Source organism: Amblyomma americanum, chromosome 1, assembly GCF_052857255.1.
Source record: "Amblyomma americanum isolate KBUSLIRL-KWMA chromosome 1, ASM5285725v1, whole genome shotgun sequence".
Classification (NCBI taxonomy): Eukaryota; Metazoa; Arthropoda; class Arachnida; order Ixodida; family Ixodidae; genus Amblyomma; species Amblyomma americanum.
The window spans coordinates 514060665-514076748 of NC_135497.1; the positions used below are offsets into that span (position 1 = coordinate 514060665).

Sequence of the window (16084 nt, forward strand, 5' to 3'; positions counted from 1 at the left end):
AGCACAAGGCACTTTTCTATACCTTGCGTTTGGCGCATGATGGCCTTAGCTGCGTGTGTGCCATAAAACCGAACGCAACACAACACACAAATCGGTCAGGTGATGCATTTGACACTACCTGCGCTGATGACCCAATTGACCCACATGCAGAAGAGAGTGTTACCTTGATCGTGCTGACAAAATTAACAACAAATGCTGAGCATGAAGGAAGCAGTCTTTAATTTTCGTTGGTAACTACTGCAACTTGAAATAGGGGTGTATGGGTGTTGTTCCTCTCATAACGGTGAGCCTGTCTCCTCATCCCTTTTGTCAGAGTGTGCAGAAGTACAATGTATGCACCGTCTAACTGTCAAGCAACAACCATAGGAAGAAAGAAAACTGACCTTGCCAATAGTATTGGCATTGTCTCTTTCCCGATTCTACTCAATCTCTTTTAGTGTGCTGCCACTTGGGCAAGCACAGTAGACCCAAAGTATGACTCACAGCAGCCTTAAAATCTATAGCACATTTTGTTTTGTTTTTTCTCGAGTATCGAGTGTCGTTAAAATACATGAGACACTAAAAATGTATTTTCGATACCGATACTCCAATTCTTTCATTTATTTTTCATTTTTGGCAAGTGATACCTAACAGCGATACACAGGATGTATCGAAACATAGTATCGAAGATACATCTTCGGCGTTAAATTTGCAATTTGTTGTAACCTCATTGCTCTGACCACTTAAGTCGCTGCGGCTGCTCGAAACAGGTTTTTGTGCTGCAGCAGCAGCAGTAGTCGCGAGCGTTTCTGCCTGCTTGTATTAAGCCTGCTTCATATGCTTTTCACCTCCTGACTCTGTGATTTCTGTCAGTGTGCGACAGGAAAGACTGTCAATCTATCTGCAGACGGCTTGCGATGGGTTTCCATCCGGTTGAAATTAAATCACAGCATTGGTGCGCTCGCCCTGTTACTGGGCAGTGCGAAGCGCTGGGAAAACGTGTGACGTACGGTCATGTGAGAGCAAAATGAGGGATCAAAATTGTTTATTTTAAGGTATGACACCACTCTTGAAGGAAAAACGTTTATTTTATGGAATAAAATTTTTTTACAGTTTTTAAATGCTATGCATACTATGTTAATATCATCAGCAGGTGTAAACCGTCAGAAAAGTGTTCTGTAATTTTTTAATCGTAATATCTTCCTTTGAGAAGAGCTAAATTTTCCTCTCGTGCCAACACTGATAACTTGCAAACAATAATGCACACTATCATGCTTTGGAATTTATGCAAGTCTACCTGTTAGCTGTGCAGTGAACTAGAACAAAGAGTGTGATGAATTTGCAGGGAATAATAGCAAAAAAACTGAAAACATACAATAATATTGGCTTGCCTAAAGCATGGATGTTCAGATAATAGGCCACAACATGAAAAATTTTTAATGGGTCTCAATAATCATAGTTCATTGCCCATCCTGGTATGTAATAAGTGAGTGTGCCAAGTTTCAAGAGAAAATCTTCACTGGGTGTAGCTGTGAAACATGTTGACTAGTGCATACACAGACAGGGACCAAAGTTAGAGTAAGAGACAGGACACACGCCTGTCTGTGTATGCGCTAGTCAATATGTTTCACAGCTACAACCAACTAGCCCAAATGAAAGCCTTAGCATCACTGGGTGTAATATTATCCATGTTGGCATAACACAGAGAAGAAAATTGCATTTTGAGAAAAATAATAATGAAGGTTACAAGTTCTATGTACACAAGTTTCTATATGCACAAGAGAGCAAAGTAGGCCGTCGTGATGGCTCAGTCGTTATGGCGCTCGGCTCCTGACACGAAAGACACAGGTTCAATTCCGGCCGTGGTGGTCGAATTTTGGTGGAGGCGAAATTCTAGAGACCTGTGTACTGTGCGATGTCAGTGCACTTTAAAGAACCCTAGGTGGTCGCAATTTCCGGAGCCCTCCACTACGCTGTCCTTCATAGCCCAAGTCGCTTTGGGAAGTTAAACCTCCAAAAACCAAACAAGAAAGCAGTCCTAGAGCTAAAATGTTCCATACCTACGGGATGGTTCTCCTTGAGCGTTTCCCTCATCATTTCTTGCACGTGTAGCAGCTCGCCATTTTTTTTCTTTTTGTTTCATTTAGCACAGTGCAAGTAGCAATGTAGCCTGTAACTTTTGAATGGCACTGGATCATAACTTTTTATTCAAAAGGTAGAAGAACGTTTGTGGTTAAAAATACCCATAAAAATGAAAAACGCCATTTTACAAGAAAATTTGTATTTCAAGAGTGTTGTCGGTAACGCGTTAAAAGTAACGGCGTTGTCAGTGACGCGTTACTTTTTTCTGTAACTTAGTAACGTACTCGTTACCAATTCGGAACTGTAATGGGTAACATACTTATGTTAACATTTTTCGGTAACGTGAGGTGTCACGTTACTAGTTACTTTTTTTTCCAGTTGTGACCCACTCCGCCCCCTTTATTAGAAAAAAAAGACCGCAGAGCACCTAAAGTGATGTAAATAAACAAAATGTACAGCTGCTCCCGACAACCCTTGTTGGGACTCGCATGCATGCCAGAAAACAGCTGCCCTTGACAACGCACCCAACTAAAAAAAAAGACGGAATAGCCATAAAGCACGAAACACCTGCATGAACACGCATTCACACACTTGCCTTCACCTACCTCCCCTTCCCAAACCACTCACACACACAACTGTCTGCAGAGTGGAAGCATGCCGAGCATTTTGGAACATCACATTTTTCATAATTACTCTAGATTTGGTGAGAGTTTAGCAATGTTTTCTTTGTGAAGTTAGAATTGATGATGGAGTGTCATTTTATGTTTAATGCCACATTCAGAAGATGGCTTCACCATGTGCCACAGAGTTAGAATCCAACACATGTAACTCTACAAGCAACTTTACGCCACTATAACACTGCTAAGCTCCTGCACATTTGTGCAAACTATTCTCGTTAAATCAGGATATCGCGTAAAATCGTTGTTTGCGCTAGATGTTGTATGTGAAATGTGAGCTTTATAAAATTGTTATCGTAAGTTCTTAAGGTGACAAAAACTTAAAATTTATATTTATGAAGAAACGGCAAAGTAACGTATGGTACTTTTTTTCGGTAACGGTAACGATAACGCGTTACCTTTTTTTTGTATGTAACGTAGGGCAGTAACTCATTCCTTTTTTGTTAATGTAACGAGTAACGTATTTAGTTACTTTTTTTCGGTAACGCCTACAACACTGGTTGTCATACCGTAATCAAAACATGAACCAGTGCTTTGCATCTAAAAGGACATGTGATTATGACATCAGCACATTCCGTGTTTCATTACCTTTGCATTTAATCATGGGCTGCCTGTATAAACACCAAGCAGCCCTGCATGTCGCTCTGATCAAATTCGCTGGGTGTGTGTTGCACATGAAAGCACTAACTGATAATCTCACTGCGACATCGGCGACTGTGCCGAATATGTTGCAGCGTGTTTCAGCATGTGAAACAAGCCTGACAGCCTTATTGTGCTCCACCCTTCATAGTCAGAATAAAAAATAGTGCGAAAAATGAATATTCTTTTCACTTGGAACAGCCAACCTTTATTGTTACCACTGTAATGACACAATGAAGTGAACGGCACCACCACCTCCCTCGCCTTTCCCCATCTGGCCGGCAAAATTGTCGTCGCTTATCGTCGCTGTTGGAAGCCTCCTTGTCGCTCTCAATGGTCCAAAGCATTTCATCTTTGGTGCCATCCATGGCATTTGAAATTCTTCACTTCTTGAAGGCCTTGTTGGCCATGGCAGACAGGATCATGCACCATGCATCCTTCACCCAACCCACCAAGTCCTGTAGCAAGGCACGCTTCATCCTGTTGCGCTCTTTGCTTCCGCTAATCACGCAGTTTGAGAAACTCCAAATGCACATGAGGCAGCCTGATTGCCACTTGCCTCTGTACAAAAGATGGCCATTTTTTTACCCCAGCGTCGTTGTGAACTTGACGAGTCCAACGCTTGCATGTTGGCTCAAGTCCAGATCACAGCCTTGCTGATAGGACACTTCAGATGCTTGTGAGGCCTGTATCCTCAACTACCATTGGCGATATGGTGGTATCTGCGCACAAGAAATGCCATAGTTTCTCAGCATTACCTGAAGGGGAGATGTGTAGGAATGCCAGAAAGATGAGGTTTCGTATCTTTCTTGGCTATTGTTTGGCATAAATGTTGATACAGCAGCAACAGTATGACTAGGTCTTTTCTCAAGGCTGGGTGAAAGTTTTCATACTGGCTTAACACCAAACTTTCACTTGCATTAAACGCTGCTGCGGTGGCTCAGTGGTTATGGTGCTCGGCTGCTGACCCGAAAGACCCGGGTTCGATCCCGGCCGCGGTGATGGAATTTTGATGGAGGCGAAATTATAGATTGCCGTGTACTGTGCGATGTCAGTGCACGTTAAAGAATCCCGAGTGGTCGAAACTGTCTGGAGCCCTTCACTGTGATGTTCGTCATAGCCTGAGTCGCTTTGGGATGTTAAACTCCATAAATTACCACTCGCATTAAGTTTATTGAAATGAAAAACACAATATTAAAATAATTTAATCTGTGCACACAGGAGGGCATCACTGCACAGCTATAGATTCAGAGGCAAAATTTTTTTTCGGCCCAACACTAGCCAAGCCAAATACAAAAACCCATCTTACCAGCATTCCAGTTGTGGATGAAATGCTCTTTCAGAAAATTACACGGATGGTGGTGTCACTTTTAACTCTAGGTAATATTGAAACTCAATGAAAAATACCAAGCCACCATTTTGTGATGCCAGTGCCTATAGGGGTTGCTGGCATAGGTAGTTTCATGTTTGCAATCTTTTGCAATTGACTTTAATGCGTATGTCTTTTCTGGATGAATTTTTCAAATAAAAGGGTGCACGTTAAAATAGAGTAAAAATGTGGTTTATACTTGACAGGGAGCTCGTCAGAATAAAGGGTAGGTTTGCTGTGTGTCTCATCTTTTTTTTATTTGCACTCTTTTCTGTGTCTGCGTACTCTGTACATAATGCCAAATGGGGCTTCACATAGTCAGCAGGTGACAGTGGCTCGCTGTTAATTATCACAGCTTAATTGATACACATACTGTGCATATATGTCATGTAAGCCATCTATGTAAAGCTGTAGTCTCTCCAAAATTCAAGATGAAATACGAATCATAATTTTTGGGGTCTGTGATCCCTGTTTGCGCATTAATAAACTACAATTTGAAATTTTTTTATCGTCTACTCTTCTTGAGTGAGGTCTTTGTGTGCTTTGTCATTTCGAATAGTGTCTCGAGTATTAGGAAGCTGCTCTGTAGATAATGGTTGCGGAAATATCAATTACAGAAAACAGGATTCTCGGCCCTGCTTGCGAATAAATGTAGTGGCAACAGTTTGGTCAACATGCTTTTGACATTGTGTTTATCAGTGTTTTCTGTGGTTGCTGTCATTCTCGCATGTTTGTATCTAAAACCAAGTTACTACTCTTTGGCATAATATTATCATGGGAAACCAGTCCTCTTCCGCTGCTGCCCCCTCTGCGCACTTGCATTTGACCATGTGACATCCTGGCTGTCACCAGTAATAAGCATCTGACGCTTGCAGAGTAGTTGGCTCCATTTCAGGCCATATCCACTGAGGATATGTATGCGTGAAACATGACAATTGCAGGCGGAGCTGCCTCCCGGAGATCTTGGAGCACCGCCATTCCTGCAGCAGTTGCTGTCGCTGGTGCGCGAGCTGCTCTCAACCCGTGATGGCTCTCTGGCTCCAGTTGACCAGAGGCAAAAGGACCTGCCCGACATTCTAACTCAGGTAGGATGTCCTGCTATTGTCGCACTGCATGCTGTGTGGTTTGTGGCTCCACCCGATATTAATGCAACAGCGTTAAGGGTCCCGTTCAGTGCAGAATCCGGTGTCAGTGTTGGCATGTCGAGAAAAGCAGGTGGCCTACTTGCTACCGCAGGTGGCAATGAAATCATTTCAAATTAATTCAATGCAGTTGCCACCTGGCCACCATAGCACTGTGCGTGAGCCTTGTGGGAGCTCGGGAAGAGCAACCTGGGTCTCGCAAGCCACACCGGTGGCTGAGTTTGAAACAGCCACCTGCTGGGGCAGTGGCGCATTGCTTGACTGCTGCACCACTGTGCCACGAGTGGTATGAGGACTGCCCGCGATCTATGAATGTGAAATAGAGAGTGACATTGTGGGGTTTAATTGGGGAGATAAATAGTTTCTCCCCACTTAATCGCGGCTGACAGTTCACAACCGCCAGACCGCACCCTGTGATCGCGTACACTACTAAGCACTCGCCAACCACGGCGGGCCTTGCTCTGACGGAACAAAGTAACGACACATTGGTTGACACAAACAGGCATTTATTGCTACAGCAACGATAACGCCAGCTAGCAACAAGGTACGCTAATGAATCGAGGTCGTCCGACTCACCAGCAAGGTTCCGAGCGAATGTTCGCCCACGCTAGGGCAAGGGATATATACTCCGAGGCCGGACGGGACGAGATACGGGAGCCAGTCTTCCCGCTGCTTCCTCGCCCTGCTGGCGAAGAGCGGAGCCGCGAGCAACACGTCCGCTCGTGCCGACGATCCCAGCCGAACCCCTCGTCCTCTCTCCCACGCGTGGGCTGCAAGCAGTCTCTCGCGCTGCGATGCTGGCACCCTCTCTTGCTAGTTGATGTAACTGGCAAGGGAATGTGTTCCTCCTCGAGGCGAGGCTGCTGCTGCACGGTGCCTCGCGGAAAAGCAAGCACAGGGGACTGCAGGGCAGGTCCCCACAACGTATTCTCCATTTATCTACGTGTAGGCAGAACCTAGTCGAAAGGGGAGTACTTCCAGGGGGAAGGTTAACAATTTATGTGATGGTAAAAGCAAGAACGGTGCTTGTGTCTGCATATGCAAAAAGGACCCCAGGCCGCCTAAGGGACCCACCAACGCTATTGAGTCATTCCCTTATTAAGGCAGAGCTTAAAGTGTCCCCTAAGTTCTTTTTGCCCAATGACCAGTGCAGTAAGATTCAGCCAGCAATTGTTTTTGCTTCATATATTTGTAGACTGCAGGGAAAACCACAACCAAGAAATGAGTGTTTGGAGCTTCCATTTGTGGCCAGAAATGAAATGCTACCAAGAACAGGGTGCTGTGAAAAGTCAAACCTGTCTCCTATCTAATGCAGCTGCATTGGTGCCACATATACGGCCTTCCTGTGCAGACATTACAACAAGTGTCGAATACGTAAATGCATAGACTCCTAAAGACTACTATGGAGTGTGGGTGTACCAGGTTGTGCAGTCCGAATTATCCAGAAATTCAAATTAATGAGGTTTGAATTAATGAGCTTTCACTGTAGTGCTGAAGTTGAACCGCAGTGTAATGAAGGAAAATTTGAAGCAAAAGTCGATTCATAATATCCTATATTTGCATGCATATTAATTTGTGGTCAGACACAGACAGTGCAAAGTTTAAAAAAAATAGCAGTTTTAACGTAGCTAAAACCCACCTACAAGTAGGATGTGCGGAAGTGCTTGAGGTAACACCAACTCAAAGGCAACCACATGAGACACTGCATTAGCAGCGCACATCCATCACCCCCTCGCGGTTGCTCAGCGTGATTTGGGCGGTTCCGATGGCTCTCGCGGCGATGGCAGAGTGCACTGGCAATGCAGGGCGAAGAGCCTGTTTCCTGGGGCAACAGTGGCGGGCAGACCGAGAGAGGGAACATGTGGGAAGAGGAGAGGCAGCTCCGTGGCCTTCTCCCCACCCCTCTTGTAGCGGCGTTGCATGAGCCGCAGCAGAGGAGGTGACGGCTGCTGCCGCATTCGCGCAAGGCATGTGACGGGGGGGTTCTGCACATTGACGAAGAATCTGTGCAAGGCATTCGGTGCTGGCCCTTCAAAGGTTGAGGCTTCTCTTATAAATCCATGTTGTCGAAAGTGGTATAGGCAAAAAGGCACCGAAGCAACCCCGCGGGCTTCTGCAGCTTTCAAGAAACACACATATGCCGCCCACATAATTTCAGGCATCAAGGTTGGCGTCGGACACCAAGAGCAGTGACCAACGTCCTCAGGGGCGGAGGTGCACGTCTCTCATGGGATCGCAACCTCCAATCTTAAAGGCATCAAACACCAGGGAAAAAATGAGTCCTTCTGGAGTCGGATTACCACGCTGAGATCCAGCGGTCACTACCCACACTGTCTAAATAAGGACACATGTATGTCGCAGAAATTCGCACTCTCTGGCTCCTTCTCTTATACCTTGTTTTTTTCAGCTTTGCTAGTGAAGTAACGCTTTTATGCTAAAGTGCACTATTCCTGAATCTGAAGCTTGATACTTTTCCTGTGCAGAACAAAAATGGTCACAGCTTGCAACATTGGGAGCAGTGCTGTGCAAGTGCACAGCCACAGCGTGATCTTGGTTTAGTTCCCACTAAAATGAAATGGCCATGACTCGAGTGACAAGCCAGACCCCTCGCCTTTCTTTGAAGAAAAGCACCAGGGTGGTGCACTCTCCTTGGGTGTACTGGTATTGCTTTGGGGTTCCTCTTTTGCCCTCAATAGTTGACAGCGTGCTCAGTGCAAGTTCCAAGCCAGTAGGTATTTGAGAACGCACATTATAGGGGACATTCTATCCTCTACATCATAGTTGCAAATCCTTTTTTGCTGTAGGTAACCATGCCAGAACTTCAGCTAACTCAGGAATTAGAGGCACGCAGTTATGTCCTTGTCTACAGGACACCCCGGTTGAGAGATTGCAACATTCTTTAATGTTGCACAGTCGTGTGTGTTCAAAGTTCGGAAAGAATTTCAGGCTGCCAGGGGGGATGTGGACACTGTTTCTCAAAGGAAACAACATTGTCGGCATTCTGGCACTCTTAGGACGCTGGAATTAACCAGTCGCATCCGAGGTATCATTGATGAAGACCCTGGCAAGTAGATCAGGGCCCTTACCAAGGATGTGGAGGTTGAGGAGGCCACTGTCAGATGTGTATTTCATGAAGACCTTTGCTACAAGTCAAGGAGAACCACCTGACCAGAGCCAAGCGCCTTCTGAACAACCTGAAGTTCCCAGAGAGGAGCCTGTAATGTCGTGGTTTTTCTCAGATGAAAAAAACTTTGTCCAGGACCCAAAGTTGAATCGCAGAAATGATAGGTGACTGTGTAAAAGCCCCAAAGATGTTCCAGCTGTTATGCACACACAATTTCCAGCATCAGTGATGGTCCTGGGTGTCATGAGTAGTGAAAAAGACGTGATGCCGCTTTTTTTTTTTTTTTTTCAAGACGCCAGAGTCAATGTTGTTGCTTACACTGAGGAATTGTACACGGTTGTGAAGCCCTGGGTTACTGCTGTAGCACATGGGAGGCTGTATGTTTTTCGGCAAGTCTCTGCACCATCCCACACAGCCCATACAACTCAAGAATGGATAGCCGAAAATCTCCACGACCATGTTATTGCAAACATGTGGCCTCCCAGCTCCTCAGATCTCAACCCAGTGGACTACTGTACATATGGGGCATGGTTGAGAGGGAATCCAATAGGCACCCACACAACACCACTGTGCCTCTCAGAGGAGTGTTGTTGATGCAATGGCTAATGTTCCGAAGACGCATCTCATCACTGCCGGTCGGTTTCGACATCATGTGGAGTTTGTGATTGCTGCTGTCGGCAGTTTCATTGAATGATGACATTCATTGCATACATGGCCACTTGTACACAATGTTAAATTGTCATAATTGATCTGTCTCCAGTCTGTGTGTTTGCATGTGGCACAACTTTGTTTTCAAATACCTGCCGCACCCTGTATTTGAAGCCACTTAATAGCTGCCATTTTGTACAACCAAGTGATGCGCTATGCCGGTCGCACTAGTTGAATATTGGCGGCTCGGAGCTTTCCTTGGTCGACCTATGTCATTTGAACCTTTTGTTTTAATGCGAAAGCATTGCTAGTCCCATTGCAAGAAAAGCCGGTGGCGTGTGTTTGTGATAGTGTATGTACTCGCAGACGGCATAGAAAATCCCAGTGATGGCAAGAAAAATGGGGTGACGTCATCAAGCGGCCATATAACGCACACAGCAAGCCAAACACCACCCTTTCAGACAATCATATGCATGTTGTTCGTCTATATATACTCCCCACTGGCCGACCTCAGTGTGGTGCCAGTTTACCAAACAACGTTCGCACCAAAATTGCAACCCAATATTTTTGTCGTACAGCGTTTCGTGCGGTTTCATAAGATTTCTCGTTGAATATAGTCTACATGTGCTAGTCAAGTTGGAGGCTAGCTTGTAACAGGGATTCGAACTGATGACATATGCACCTTCAATTGTATGCCTTCCCAGACTCTCTACCTCTTCTTAAGGTCTGGATGAGGTGCCCATGGAGATAAGAGACAGTTACTGCGCCATTTCCTTTCTTGAAAAACTAATTTTCGTATCAAAATTGTGATGCAACCGTTCATTGTGCGGTGTTCTGGGTGGTGTCATACGGCGTGCACGCGTCAATGCACACACACCCAAAGGTCAGGGGTGGACACTTTGGCCAACGTGCAAGTAAATATGGTTATACGGTATAGGCTTCGCAACTGCCTCTTCATAAGGTTTAATTGTACTAAGAGGGGTGACTTTCACATCTGTAGTCGGCAAACGGGGACTCCAGATTTTTTTCTGAAATGCAAAGGAGAGTTTGTTTTGTTGTTTATTTATTCCATGTTTCATTTAAATATAAATTTTATTTTTGTTTATATTTAAGCCTGAATTGAAATGGACAGCTTTATAAAAACGTACACACGAGGAGTGATTGACTGTATTATAAAAGTTTGCACACAGTCTGTTTCAGTTCTGGTAACCATGCTCATGAGCAGAGTTCAGTCAATCAACACTTCTGTTATGACAGAATCGGTTTATGCTTCTCAGACGAATTGCTTAATGACTGGCTACGAAGCCAGCTGGCTCAGCCCCACTGTGGTTTACATTAATAACGTCCTAGAATTGAAGCGTTTGTCAGAAATCTGGTCTGAAGTGCAAGCAGTGTGAGTGCAAGCCCCCTCTTCTGGAGAAATGTTGAAGGGTCAACAGCCCCCTTGTCCCCCCTGATCTGGAGTCCCTGTGTGTTGCATTCAAATAAATATGGTATTTCCTCAATGTCAGCTTGAAAGGGGAAACAGCTTGGGGTAAGATCAAGAAGTCGATCGCAGCTCTGTGTGCATAAGTGACCCATTTCAAATGTTGGGCTTTGTGCAGAGACAGGATTGGAGCACACCCAGTCTGCTTAAAGCTAAAAATAGTGCAAGGAGGATGTGCAGCACTAGTCGACATCTTTGCGGTCTGTGTCTTCACTTGCAGGGGAGCAGCTCGTGCAATGTTCTGCCATTTTGGCTCCCCATGGCAGCCTTGCTCATTATCATTAATATAACTTTTTTTTTTACTGCTTCCACATTTCATTAAGGAACTGTGGATTTTGTAAAAGCACAAGCATGTATGGTGGTGTTTTGTTTCCTGGCCCAGCTGTGCGGTGTGACAGCCAGCGCAGCTGTTTCTTACATGACATGGGTGGAATTGTCCTTTCAGGTGCTGGAACCGGCATTGTCGGCATGCGAGCAGCTCTCCAGTCGGCTGGCATCTGCGGATCGGTCGGTGCACCTTCTCAACTGCCTGCAGTTTGCACAGACAGGCCTGGCTGTGCTCGAAATGACTGAGCCCTGGCTGGAAGAGCTTGAAGCACGTCAGAAGCCTCACATGGACTGCCTCGGTTGGTCCTTCTCAAGTGCCTCTGTCAGTAGAGAAATGCTTGTCCCGCCTCACAAGTGCGCTTATGGCCAGGTTTCTTCACTTGCATTGTGAAAGCTCCTGAATGCTTTGTCTGTGACAGGAGGACCTCAGAGAGCAAATAACTCTTGTTTCTTTGCCATTGCACTGCTTTAATAAGAGTTAGTGCATAGTTGTTAGCAGGCAAGGTAGAACCAACCGAAATTTCATAGAAAAGCATGAAATCACTGTATTTTGCCAGTGCTTGCCTTACGAGGCATTAACTTGGAGGCTAATGGGAAGGCCTAAACTTAAGTACTAATTGAGGACAGCGCAGCAAGCTATGGAAAGGAAAATGATACGGATAACAATGAGACAGGAAGGCGGCAGCTTTGGTTCTGGAATAACCGCATGTTAACAATATTCTAAGCAAGACCAAGAAGAGGAAATGGGCAGGGCATGTAATGCAGATAGCAGGTAGCCGATGGTCCCTTAGGGCAGGAATTCTCAAAATAGGTTCCACGAAACCTTTGGGCTCCTTGGAGTGGTTTTCAGGTTCCCCAAGCACCTAAATTCATGTAAACCTCAATTTCCATCATGACATACACCAAGAAAAGTGCGAATATCAAGTTTTTTGGTTGTGACGCAAATACAAATAATGAAAATTGTTTGCGAATCAAATCAAATATTTTCGTATGGTATCGAGTATCAGTACAGGTTATTTTTAATAGTTTTTAATGTCAGTACAGATGGTTCAAACTGAAAACAAATGCTTCTCCATAAAGTGCAGCTATGAAAAAGGTGTAAATTTTGTTTTCACCCATTTAAAAGCATAATTTAGTATACAGGCATTAAGGGAGGGGGATCATGTAGTAGTAATAGTGATAGGCTTGTATACTAGCTAATACCTTGTTCACAATTTTTTGGACACTATAATTTTTTTCAGTGAACAGTGTAATGTGAGTTTGACTTAATGCTTTCATCACAAAGGAGCTTATTGAATGTTGTCATGAAGTGCTAAGGTGGCCAGATAATCATATTCACACGCACAATGTGCGCACTTTTTTTTTTCCTACAATTAAGGCTTCAAAAAAGGGGTGCACAAATTATGCAGAGATTTTGCAAACATCCTAAAAACTCTACAGAGGTCATAACGCGCAATGTATAGGGTGCCGTATTTACACGATTGTAAGTGGACTCGAATGTAAATCAACCCCCCCCCCCCCCCCCCCCCCCCCTCTCCCAAATCACATTTCCGAAAAAAAAAAAAGTTCCGAAGTTGTTTATGCTTGGCCTTGAATAGTTGAACGCGATAGCATTATCCCGCGGCCGCCGTTTATTGCCAGCCGCTATCGGCTGCAGTGCGTGGGCATGCCCATGGGGACATTCCAGAACAAAAATGTATTAGTCATTGGATTACACGTCCACACTTGCGCCATCGTCCTCACTAGTGCTGCCGTCGTGATTGCTGCTGCGGTCCCACAGCACGTCTAACATCATCGTCCAGCGAAATCCTGCGCTTCGCAAACAGCCACATCACGACATCGTGTGGAACAGCTGAAAATTTTCCTCGCTGCAGCTGCCACACCTGTATCACCCGTTGCGAACGTCGAACTTGCGGCCTGGCACGCGGCTGTTCGTTACTTCAGTGTAAAAAATGGCAGCCATCTTGAATGTAGCCATGAACGAGTGCCAGTCGCTTGCCGGACGTGGAGCACAAATGATGACTGAAGCACTACATTAAAAACTTGTGAAACGCAGCCGGCAGTAGACAAATGCATCAGAGCCAAAGAGAAACTACGTGTCCTCCATGCTACACGTGAATGGCGTCGGCTCTTCTGTCAGCTACCGACACTCCCCGGCACCGCTGCCGTTCCGAGTGGGGGTGCTGCCTCGATTGGAACAGCGGCCCTTCCATCAACTATCAACGCTCCCTTGAGCGCCGAGCACGCATTTGAAAGTACGAAGAACACTTGTTGGATGCTTGAGCTTCCTGTAGACCGCGATTGTGTTATTGGGCTGCCGCCGCTTATCAGCAACTGCAGTCAGGAGCCACGTGGGAGGGTATGCCAGTTCTGCGCATTGACATAGCAGCTGCTCATGGCCAGCACCAAGAGCGATGCGACGGAGCCGTGCTGCAAAAATGCAACCATGCTGTAGCATGCCTGATATCTCGTTTGTCTCGCCTTTTCTTATAGTGCGATGTTTTCGTTTCGATTGTAATATGGTATAGTGCCGCCTATAATTTGAACCCACAGTTTGCACAACTCGCTGGACAAAAAAAAAGCAGACACATACTCCCTCCCTCCCCTCGTGCCCGCCCCAGACCCACGTTATGTAGTTCCCTGCCTAATGACATGACTGCGCGTGCGCAGCTCGAACCAATAAATGCAGAACGATGCATTTGCAAAGGCCAGCAGTTAGAAGTAAATGGAGATACAAGGCAATAAAACGGCGCCTTCCTCGCATGCGGCCAATCTAAGTAACAGCAAACAGAACAGCCAACAGTTCAATAGTTTCGGATTCTGGCGTGACGTTCTCTCCGGTGGTAACGAGAAGTTTGCTCTCCCGCCCGCAAGCACGCAGCGGCTTTCGATGGCTGTCAGCGCAGTGATACTATGCAAGACTGAACATTACCATGCACACGGTTTTGTAGCATTCCAAATGTTGATTCAATGACAAATAGCGTGTTAACTGATTTAACAGGTGCAAGTTACTGTAACCAGTGACTGCCATTTGGATGCACTGCTGTGTACGGCCACAAGATTCAAATGGTAGATGCACGGACTCGGGCCGACCCGAAAGCCTGGGGCCGGAGAATGTGCTCTTCCATCGGGCCTAGGCCGGGCCGGTCTTGGGCCTCAGAATACGACTCGTGCAACGCTGTAGTGCGAATCGAATCGAATGCTAAATGCTGTTCGAAGTTTATAAACATGTACAGAGTTCATCAGCACATTTTGAAAGCTGTCAGTGTTCCTTGAGACTTCTAGCCTCGGGGTAATTGAGTGGATTCCAAAGGAAAGCAAACATAGAGGTGGCGACAGAGAGTCAGGCGGGCGGATGAGATTAGGAAGCTTGCAGGGACAGGGTGGCCACAGCTAGCACAGGACACAGTTGGACATCATGCAATGCGAGGCCCCATTGTCCTGCACAGGATGCAGTGAGGCTGAGGTTAGCAGATGGATGCCTATGACTCTGGCCTCAGTTGTTGACGGGGACATACAACGCTTAAGTGGCCTTGTGGGCCCTCATTGGAAGTTTGATGAGAAGGATGTGGTCTAGTTAATGCATCATTTTGAAAACAGTGCACATCTCCTGGTGAGTTTATATGTGAGTGCATTGTTGTCTGCAGTGGAGGAGCAGCTGGAGCACTTGGTGAGCCGGCTAGGTGGTGCGCTGGATCCATCCCATGGTGTGCCGGAGCCGCTCCCACTGCAGGCCCTCAGCCAAGGCCTGGCGGAGCTGTGCACACAGCCAGACACGTGGGGCACACTGCCACCTCTGGCACTACTGGTGGGCCGCCAGCGGCAGCAGGCGGTGCGCCGTGCCGCCCTCCAGGCGCTGTGGCACCGCTATGTGCAGCTGCACGCACGAGCTGAGGGGCTGCCCATGGCACCGGACACTCTGCGGCAGGCACTGCTCCTGCCGCCTCTTGTCCATCAGCAGGAGGAAGCAGTGGCATAAATGTGCTTGTGTGTGCGTCTTTGTCCCATTTCTTGTGTGCTTTCCCCATTGCATAAGCAGCCAGCCTACTACACGTGGCAGAGATGGGAGAGCTCACAAAAGACAGCAAGGGAAACCACTTCTTGAGTTGAGAACCTCACCACAAATGGCATAGCCAATGGACAGCACTCATAGCAACTCGTAGCCTACATAAAGTTTAATAATATACTTTTACTTTAATTGTATAGTATATTTTTGAGCCCGCAGAAGTGTGACCACTTGTGTGTGAGGCTGAGCAACCAGGGACTGAAGGATATGGTTCAGCACTCAACAGTGTAAAATGGAACGAAACCAGTAAAGACAAAGTAATTGCTTGCAGGCATGTAAACGTGAAACAAAATTGAAAATACAGAAGAATAATTTTCAATTTTGTGCACTTAGTCTCAGAAAATAAAGGAACACCAAAGGATAGTTAACTGACTCTGTCAACATTATAGTTCATCCACCATCTAAGAAAATTAACTTGAAAGCTGCACTTGATAGCATCTGTGCAAGAAGTGCTTGTATGATATGTCAAATAAATTTCTTGTGAACAGGTACATTTCCAATTGTTGCATGGTGAATATGGCTGGATTCTCACAATAGCGGGCATC

The 16084-nt window shown here is 45.9% G+C and overlaps 1 protein-coding gene across 1 annotated transcript in view; it reads left to right on the top strand.

Moving 5' to 3' along the window:
* The window catches only part of Cog6 (conserved oligomeric Golgi complex subunit 6), a 58740-nt gene extending 42710 nt beyond the window's left edge, over nucleotides 1–16030 (top strand). Inside the window, exons 5-7 of the mRNA XM_077650921.1 lie at nucleotides 5688–5831; nucleotides 11592–11772; nucleotides 15121–16030. Coding sequence (XP_077507047.1) covers nucleotides 5688–5831; nucleotides 11592–11772; nucleotides 15121–15452 — 657 coding nt within the window. The 3' untranslated portion in view covers nucleotides 15453–16030. The remainder of the gene's footprint in view (nucleotides 1–5687; nucleotides 5832–11591; nucleotides 11773–15120) is intronic.
* Nucleotides 16031–16084: the final 54 nt, after the last annotated feature.